General features: G+C 47.3%; 1 protein-coding gene across 1 annotated transcript; it reads right to left on the reverse strand.

Annotated features, from left to right (window-relative positions):
* Positions 1 to 518: 518 nt before the first annotated feature.
* Positions 519 to 3859, reverse strand: LOC119099709 (uncharacterized). Its single transcript, XM_037222773.1, has 4 exons — positions 3824 to 3859; positions 2409 to 2568; positions 1848 to 1930; positions 519 to 1532 (listed from the first exon to the last, which is right to left on the reverse strand). The coding sequence occupies exons 2-4, from the start codon at positions 2558 to 2560 to the stop codon at positions 1348 to 1350; spliced, it is 420 nt and encodes a 139-aa protein (XP_037078668.1). The 5' UTR covers positions 2561 to 2568; positions 3824 to 3859; the 3' UTR covers positions 519 to 1347.
* Between the last annotated feature and the right edge of the window lie 6073 nt (positions 3860 to 9932).

The following is a 9932-nucleotide window of genomic DNA, read 5'->3' on the forward strand; positions in this document are numbered from 1 at the left end:
GGTTGCGTCGCTCTGCTGTGCTGTGCTCCGATACGACATTGTGTTGTGACGCATCTCCGGTGAATGTCGATTGAGACGCGTTGTTATGCTGTGAAATTAGTAAATCTGCTTAGATACGTTGCCCTGCTGTTCTCATGCAGATGAACCATTCCCTCTCCCTGCTCTCTGCAGAGGCAAGATCGACCCCTCGGTAAGTTTTGAGAACCTTCGATAGGCCTGCCTGTTCTTCAGTGCGTGGGCCAGGTGCCACCTCTGTGGTTTTTCGTGTTTTGTAGTTGTAGTTGTTGGCAAACTACGTCCTGTGGTTTGTCGTGGCACAGTCATCTCCGAAGCAATATATGTCAACTTTCAGTCTTAACTGAGACGCAAGCTACTGCGGTGGAACCTTCGTTTTCTGATGATCTGTTTAAAATCGACCACACCCCGGAGCGGCCAACACACCCAAGCACGACTCGTAACAGCTCAGACTACCGATGAGGTCGGTCGGCCAAGCTGGGACCGTAAATATAATGTCTTCATTCAAGCCGCGCACGTTTATGGTCCACTGTATTACAATGGTCAACACAATTATCAGTAGTGCAGGCGTAACAGGCTTGTCATATCTCCAACGCAACAAAAACAAGCGCACAACAGCACAAAACATTAAAAACAAAAAACAAATTGGCAAAACAAACGAGTCTTCAAAACTGACGACGTCTGGCGACTGGCGAATTGCCATAACAACAGGACTGAAAGACAACGCAGGCAGTTTTAGTCCGTCGTCAATGGTATGCAAACAGTTCGACCCATCGGGCGCATTGTGCTTACTGCATGCGACGGCTTTGCGTTTCAAAGTGAGTTAAGCAAATCAATCATGTTAAAAACAGGTGTGCATTGCCGACTTTTATATGTGCCGTGCTTAAGTACCAATTATGACAGCTAATTATGAGCTCTTGTCTCACTATTGGTTGAAACTTTTGACTAAAGTTGGAGGCGAAAAAGCTGAAAATCCAGAGAGATTGGTGGAGGGTAGGATTCGTCACGTTTTACATCCGGAGTAAAATCAATAGCATATTTGTGGACTGGAGCGTTCCAAAAATTACATCATAAGAAAGCATTCGCTGATTTAAAAAAAATAGTGTCATGCAGACCCCACGGTCGCAACCTTAGTCTGAATGCCTTGACTAGAGAGCATACAAAACGGGCCTACAGGGCAAATGGAGTTAAAGCTTCTGATCCCTTCAGTGAGCAATTTTCGGAGAACAGAAACACTTCTCCCCCATATCGAGACATGCTACGCAGCCCGCGGCGCGCGATGGATTCCGCGCGTGCCAACTGCGACGTTTGCAAATGATGTACGTCCCAGGCCTACTGCGTCGACCACGAGTCCTCGAAGTCCCGCTGCAGCTGGTCCATCCAGACCGAGTGGTTCACCTCCCATTCGTCCGTGTCCAGGCCTCGGCCAGATGAGTTGATGGTGGTGACGACGTAGCCGATGCCAGCCACAACCGCGACCACAGCAACGACGGCGACCACCACTCCGATGATGGGGCCTGGTAACATCGACAGCGGCGTTACCGACGCAGCCATCTGTTATTGGAACAGGCCTGCAAAACCAGCTGCCTCTTCACCCGCATTCAGAGCCGGTCACGGCTCGTGCATGGTTCAGAAATCTTAGCACCAACGAGGCCTCAGATCGGCACAATCACTGCCAAATCAACTTGTCATCGGCGTAGCGGTGCGTCACGCAGCCAGAGCTATTCTCCCTAGATAGTATTTCCAATGTCACTTTCAAAGGTGCGGAGCACGCAATACAGCTCTCCGTGTCACTCATGATGGTATTTAAATAAACGCCAGAGGTCTCTCACCGGCGGCTCCAAGTCCACCAAGTCCTCCGAGGAGGCCTCCCAATCCCTGACGTCGGGTATCTCCGAACAGGCGGTCCAGCCACCTGAAACAAACCAGGAGAGTCAATCTATCGTTCGGGTGTGATCTTCAGTTCCGCGATGTCCTCTCATACGGCAGTTTAGCGCGGTAGTCACTTCATTCTGACCCAAACCAAGTTGTTTACGGCACGGAGCCCAATGTTTCACATCATTCAAGATTTAAATGTCGTAGCATGCATTTCAACCCACACGTCATTGTCCGAACAATGGAACCGCGCCATCTGAGAATGACTTCCAAATCGTGCATAAAACGTCGTGGTGACCTCGTGACCCCGTGATCCCGACCGGCAAACTTAATCCAAAATCCTAGAGGACTGCCGACTGCCCATGACCACGATCCACTGCACGCTTCTGTCGAAGAGCATACTTGGATTTTATCAGGGCACATCTACCCTCCATGAGGTCAATCATGATGTCATTTGCATTTTTGGACCATTACCACATCAGTGTACCGGAACGTACAAACGACGCAGTCGGACTTACCCAGTCTGTTTGGGAGGCTGGTGATCGTAATAGTTGTTATAGTTGTAGTTGCTGTAGGTATCGGGCGCTGACTGGGCAGACTGGGGAAAGAAGCCCTCGTCGGCAGCCACCATGGCTGACACAGCCAGCACAATGCAGACGATCAACTTCATGGCGAAATCTGAAACGGAACAATAACAGTTACAGCGATGCTAGTGCCAAACGCATGCCAACACCTCAATCCGCAAGCTTTCGTGAACACCTGGACAATCGCTGCTGAGACATGGACTGTTGACGGCACGAAATTCGGGTGGGATGTTCCATGGCTGCCTACACAATGTTACGCATCTGTTCGTTGCCATCGGCCCGCGCCCCACACGGCTGAGACTCAGAGGGTATTCCGGATAACACCGAACCAAACACGATGTCGTAAAAATGCCGCCCGCTTTCCGCTGCCCGAATAAATAGGAAATTGTGAAAACGCTGATTACGACATTGTGCGTAAGCAACATGTCAGTCCGCATCGTGGACAGATACAAAAACCGGCGACAACCGCATCTGCATTTTTGTGGATATCGCGGATGTTCTCAGTGATATGTATATATATATATATATATATATATATATATATATATATATGTATATTATATATGATATATCAAAGAAAGCACATCTATAGCGTGTATGATTCACTTGGAGAAGTTGTCAGGACTTTTTATTAGCTAAAAGTTGTAGCAAGTAACTAAAAGTTTTGTTGCCATCTTAAGTTGTCTCGACTTTTGTTGCCAAGTGACTAAGCTGGTAACTGTACTCAAAGTTGTTTAAGGTAAGTAAACGTATATCTGTGACGGGATCCTCCTTCGCACTGCTAGCACGGCGCTATCAACATAGTGTGCGTCATGACGTTGCCCCGACTTCCTGATGCGATAGGCTTGGATCAATAATTTCTGTGGCCCATCACCGAACTCAACAAATGATTGTGACTGGGATGTGGCTGCTATCTTCCTTGCTGTTAGCTGTTCATGTCACCGGTGCGCCAGCTCAGAAAGCTGCCGTACAGGAAGCCTCGGCACCAGACCAGCGATCAGCATGCCGGGCGGTATGCAAGTCCAGGACACACACACCGACCGGCGCCAGCTCGGCGCCCCTGGCCCGGTCACGCCCCGCCAGCCGGCAGTCCCAGCGGCGCACGGAGTCACTCGCACCACTGTCGACCGGTGCGGCCTGGCGGACCTGGGTCACCGGCCGGCAGGTCACCAGTCGCAGAGACGGCCTGCAGCCGGTGACGCCAGTCGACTCCACCGCCAGTGATGAGCACACCGGGACCGCACTGTCGCCGTCGAGCCTATGGAGCGCGCCACGCTTCCGAAATAGTATCAGACACTGCACTAGCGCCGCCATCGGACGCCACTCCACGTCCTCAGCAGCGTGTCTACCTGTTCGGAGTGAGATGCCGGCGGCTAATGTGAGTGAAAGGACTGCGCATGTCCGCCTTTATATCTTTCACTTTTTCAGCTGACACGGTTCTCCGTCTGATGGCGGGTCTCCGGCTTCCGATACACAGATGGCTGGGAATATTAACGCTCCCCTGAATCCGACACTTTTTGTAACGCAAACGAGCGCAGAGGGGGGATCGGGACGACACCATGCCATTTCCAAAGGAGTAGCGATAGAGCAACGCGACAAAATAATGGATAACCTTTGACAAGATTTTCCTGGTAGGTCAATATTTGACTGCACAGGGCCTAATTAAAAGCCAGTGTTCAGGAAAATCGGACAAGTTCAGATTGATATGGCACTATTCAAATTCGTACGACGTAGCAGAAAAAAATTTAGCCAGGCATGTTTTTTGGAGGGATGCATCTGTACGTGGTTCCACGTAATGTCAGGACATGTTTATGATGGGGGATTCCGTAAATGTAACGGCGTGGTTCCCAGCGTCCGTGATCGGCGCATGTGTCGAATTTTGGCTCCCGCCCTCTCGGCCAGGAGATTGCCGTGCAGTTTGTTTTAGCAAAAAGTTATCCTCGGAAGCCAGAGATTCTGGCGGCACATTTTGGAGCCAAAGCACAATGATGGATGTTCCAGAGGCTACCGAAAGTTTTGGTGCGACTACACGACTTGCCAGACAGATAAATAGATGAAAAGATATATTTTTTAAAACCCTGTAGGTAAACCCACACCTGTCCCATCTCACATACGTATTCTCGCTCCCTCTCTTCGGCCGTCCTTTATTCCACATCTGGCAGGGGAAGTTGTTCAAGGGAATGTTCCACATTTGAAGATGGTGAGGCATGCGCCAGATATGATGATATAGGCTCACTTTCAAGAATTGGTTTGCTTTTATAGGGGATGTACCGCACTTGCATGGGGTTTTGAAGTGAAATAGCCATCTTGAAAATGATTTAGCGCAGTTGAAAGCCACGCCCTTTTTAAGACCTAAACTCCTCTATTCCCGAGCCACGCTCCCGCGAAGATGTGCAGACGATTTCGGGGAGACTATTTCAAGGTCACCCACGCATCCATGACGTTATAACAACGTCATGTAAATGCTGTCATTTCATTGGTCAGGCGATGATCAAGGCCAGAAAAAAATGATTGGCGAGTCGTTTGTATTTGGCGTTCGTTAGCATCATTCCAAATAAAACGGCCGTAAAATAGCCCTTAATCAATGTTATGCACACAACAATGACGCAGTCAAATGCTGAGGTTTTTTGAAGCATATGTACTAAACAGCGGAATCGTATTGTCACGAGAAGTTTTTCTGTTTGAAAATATACCAGATACATGTGAGCTTATTTCATCATATCTGACGCTTGCTTTAATGTATTCAAATGTGGAGCATTCCCTTTCAGGCACACTTAGAACACACGGAACCAGAATGTGTGACATAGACAAAATATTCCAATTGTCTGCAGGGTCTGCATTTCAACTTGGCTCGCCTGGAACCCGCGTCGGGGCGAACGTGCTTAGCCTGGGGCTGTGTTGGGCTGGGAGGGTGGCTTCTAATGGCGTTTACAGTGTAATGCGGCTTCAGTGGGCCCAAGAGTACGACCCGCACCACATGCCACTTGTTAGAACGTCGGCTGGAGAGGAAGGGAATCCGCTTCCATTCACCTGGTTATTCTAACTCTATTGGCATGTTGTAAGTGTGTGTTAGATTCATACAGGGGTTAGTTTGGCCCCATAATGCCCCGTTTGGCAAACTAGCGACTACCGGGCGGGCGCACAGGAGCTCCCACTCCTATAGGTAGGGGTGAAGAGGTGCCTTTTCCCTCACCGACGGAAGTTGGAACTGTCCAGATTATCACCTGCAGCCAAATCTTTCAGAAGCTGTTGCGATGTATCTCTAAATGTGATAAACTACAAAGAACAAAGACAAATTGCATGCAGCACGGTATAATCATCCGACATTTTTATTTCAAGAGTTCAATTGCATTAGAGTGTCATTTGCTGGCCATTGGTCACTGAATGATGGTTGAGACTAAACTAATGGAGTTATCAGCTACAGGCATAATTAAAATAACCAGCTTATAGGTGTGTAAATTCCGTCTGACTTAAGGGTGTGCGGCCGGCATTGTGCCTCCTAATCAGGGATTCATCAGTTTTTCAGCTATCTTAATTTTTGTGATTGCGCCCCCAAGAAACTTATTTGTGAGGAGCTGCATCCCTGCTCCCAATTGTGAACAGAAAGTGCGTCAAATCTGGGGAGAAAAATGTTCCAAGTGCATTTCGGAGGCAGGCTTAGAATGTTTTCTTCCTGCACCCCTCCCCCCCTCCCCCTCCCTCCATACCCCTCATCCCCTTCCCTTCCTCATCCCTACGAAGTTTGCAAAAATGCATCCCTGTAACCCTATATGTACCAATAACATGGTCCTACAAGCACCAGGAGTAAAATCAATTTTGGTTTTGTGACGTCATCGTACAATCAGCTGGAAGCGTTGGCGACCTTCACGATGTTCGCATGATCATTGCCGGTTCAGAACTCTCACTGCCTAACATGATCCCAATTATCTAGAGCAAAAGTCATGCATTATTTGTATCAATAAATGCAAACGACATTTTTGTAGGCATCATGTAGGATGTTTCTGCCACCTGCTTTGCTGATTAAAGCTACTATGATTGGCAGCATTTTATGACTTACCTTGCTTATACAGCGAAATGTCAACGTTTCGGCATGTGCTCTACACATGCTCACGTTGCAGCGTTAGCGAGTATAGACCGATACTACGCTTTTAGTTTTTTTCTAGCTGGGATGGTCTGCTGTTATATGATCTGGTCTGTTAAAATTTGTTTCCTTTTCGCAAGTTTGTCACCAATGGGTTTGCAAAAATGTTAGGTTTTGTCACCGATCATATCCGGTAAATCAGAAGTTTTAACCCCTTCCTATAAAATAAAGTGTTTTTATCGAAGATACCCAGCGTTTTAAAGCGAATTACGGGCTGTATCATAGATATGATGGTAGCGGAGGTACAGCCGGAATTCTCCGCATCAGAAGATTTCCCACCACCTGTGTTTTTTTTTCAGTTGGGCGATTTGATCCCACCCAAACCTTTTAATAGAAAAATATGTGTTCGCCCACGCTAATCTGCGCTTGTGATGTGGGCCCCAACGCCACTATCCAAATATAAACTTTCAGACTAGCGGCATGACTTTGTGGCAGGACCTGGCCGTGCTGCGACGCTCAGCATGGTTCGTCTCGCATCGGCGTCGCCTGACTGTTCGCGCCACAGACGCCACCGATCGTAGACCAACTCAGTCGGGGGTAACTAGTGAGCGCAGGTTAACGGAACGATTGCGGCGAGGTCTTAGTATTGTGGATGAACAAAATTGTTCGGACTATCGTCATCATGTCGGGTGTTAATATGCCTACTAACACATCCCAAAACACTCGAAGCAACGATGATAGTTCGGAGAACTATTCCCTCCGTGAAAAAGTGAGCGTTTTAAGAGACTCTACAGCGGCCATGGAACACGAAACCAATAGGAATATTGTTACACGACTGATCCCAAAATTAATGCCCGTCGCAGCATCTTCCCCCCCCCCCCCCCCGCCAATATGATTTGCTAGTGACGTATTTGTGTGTTTGCAAAATGTGACATGTAATAATTCCGTCACTGGAAACTTCCGATTTATACTCTTCTTGCAAATCAATCAAATCAAGCAAGCAAGCAATCAATCATATCAAGCAAATCAGGACCTTGTGTTTGTCTCGTCTGGACAATAACGCACCCAACCTCATTCGTCTACCATCGCTCCTAGATCCGCCACTGCAAGTTCGAATGCATCACATATTCCCTAAATGGATCTTCATTGGCGCGATAAACCGTGTTACGACCTCTGTCACTGTGTTTATATTATGGCCATTCATGTGGCTTGGTGGTTTTTAGATGGCATTAGACCAGGATCTTGCTAATTATTTCGACGGGCTTTAAATGTGCTAAACGGCAGACAGATGAACTTAAAGGCCTAAATGAACCGACCTGTTTGGTGCTGAAGACTTGTGGAATGGGGGATGGGAGAAAATCAGAAGAATAAAGCTGGAGGCACGAATTTCCAGCGTTCGCTATCATCAAGCGTGAAGAGAGGGAAGACAAAAGAAGGAAAAGAAAGCGACAGAACTATTATACGTGTGCCACTGCCGACGCTGGAATCTAATCTCTTTTTAGCAAAAAACCAGTGCTGTTGGAACATTTGAAAAAATGTGTGATGTTTTCAAGCCTTATTTTATTAAGTGTGTTATACACAATGCCGTCGGTGTGTACGGTAGACGTATGCTAACTTGTAAGTGATGTAAAAGGAATTAACTTTTTCTCTTTTCGTTATTCTAGTGTAAGGTCGCATTGGGCCGCTAGATGCAGCAAGCACTGAGTGCCTTGCCTGCTGTCTTGCGCTATGTGTGTGTGTGTGTGTGCGTGTGTGTGTGTGTGTGTGTATGTGTGTGTATGTGTGTGTGTGTGTGTGTGTATGTGTGTGTGTGAGTGTGTGAGTGTGTGTGTGTGTGTGTGTGTGTGTGTGTGTGTCACACATCATTTGTGTGTTTATCACACATTTATGCCAGCCACCATTTTTAATCAGACATGCATATACAGGCATCTATATTCATTTACTGATTTACTTATTTATTTATATATATTCGTGATTGACAGTGAGAAGTCATCCAGATGTATGTTTCGGTGAAGATGACAGCATATCGTGCAATTTTCTGCTTTTGGTGAGATTGTCCAGCCTCCGGAATATCTGGCCGAGTTACGACAGGAGAGACATAACGAGAGAGCTTCGGCACTCACAGATCGTAAGTGCAAAAGTGTGCATCTATGTAATGTTATGCTCAGGAAATCTGTGGTTGATAGTAATATTCCTTCTTTCATGTGTGTGTTGTATTTATGTGTAAGTATCTATGCTCGCTGTATGTCTTAACCTTCACCCTGATTCGCCGTTTTGCGTAGCTCGGGCTGATAGAGGGGGGGGGGGGGGGGTTGATGCGACCCTCCCCTGGGAGTTCCCGAACTAATAAGGATAGAGCTTAGCGAGGAACGCCAGTATCTTGTTCTGAACACGATGTCACGGTTGGTACTACGTTTATGTGGTTGTTAGATCGAAGGTAGATTTTTCGTAAAGACTCATTTGTTAGTCTTACATCGCCTACGGAACCGTGCTTTATGGCGGCATGAAACTTAAAATGGTGTGTGTATTGTTCAATTCTGAATACATTCTGTAGCACGATTCTGTTGCCGCCTGCAACCCGAGCAAGCCGTAGATCGCTGTGGAGTGTTTATCACAAACTGCTGCTGCTCTGAAACCAGAAAATCTAGGAACACGTTTTGGTATCAAAACACGTGTCATAATCGCCGCCTATCATGGCATCGGTCAAACGTCATGTTATTGCTACGTCGGGTATCGATAACGATTTTACGTTATGACATTCGGGTATCGATAGCGATTTTACATATGAAATTTACGATAAATGACATTCCCAATTTTGTTAATAACTAAAGCCATGGCAGGTAATGCATGCAAAATAATATTTGCTTCCTAACATATTTGCTCGCCCCTGGCTTGACCCCACGCTGAGCTCATCCTCAAAGACCAACTCCCTCGCAACAGGTGTCCGTGGGCTGGTGCCGAAAGGCCTCGGTGCTTGAGAAATCTCTCCGTCCGAACACTTCGAACATTTTCATTGTCGCGCCAGACTGTTCGCACGCGCTTGGCGATAGGCAGGTTGGTGAGAATGAAAACGGTGCGACGATTAAATGATCGACCAAGGCGGCCAATCGCTGTTACTGCGGAAGAAGGGCTGTAGTGAGCGCATAAGACCGAAGGAAAGACCCGAAGGAAAGATGATAAAGATACAGGCACGTAATTGTGATGTGATCATAATAGGTATAAATATGCTCACCTCCTATCATCGTTTCGCTAAGCCTTCGGCTATGGATGTAGCACACAGCGCGCTTACAAGCCCAGTTCGTGGTGCATACTACAAATGCTCTTGAAACGGTAGACACGAAAGTGTAGGCGTTAGGTGGCTAGCAACCGATGGCATA

The sequence above is a fragment of the Pollicipes pollicipes genome, unplaced genomic scaffold (genome assembly GCF_011947565.3).
Source record: "Pollicipes pollicipes isolate AB1234 unplaced genomic scaffold, Ppol_2.1 Scaffold_4881;HRSCAF=5763_pilon_pilon_pilon, whole genome shotgun sequence".
Lineage (NCBI taxonomy): Eukaryota > Metazoa > Arthropoda > Thecostraca > Pollicipedomorpha > Pollicipedidae > Pollicipes > Pollicipes pollicipes.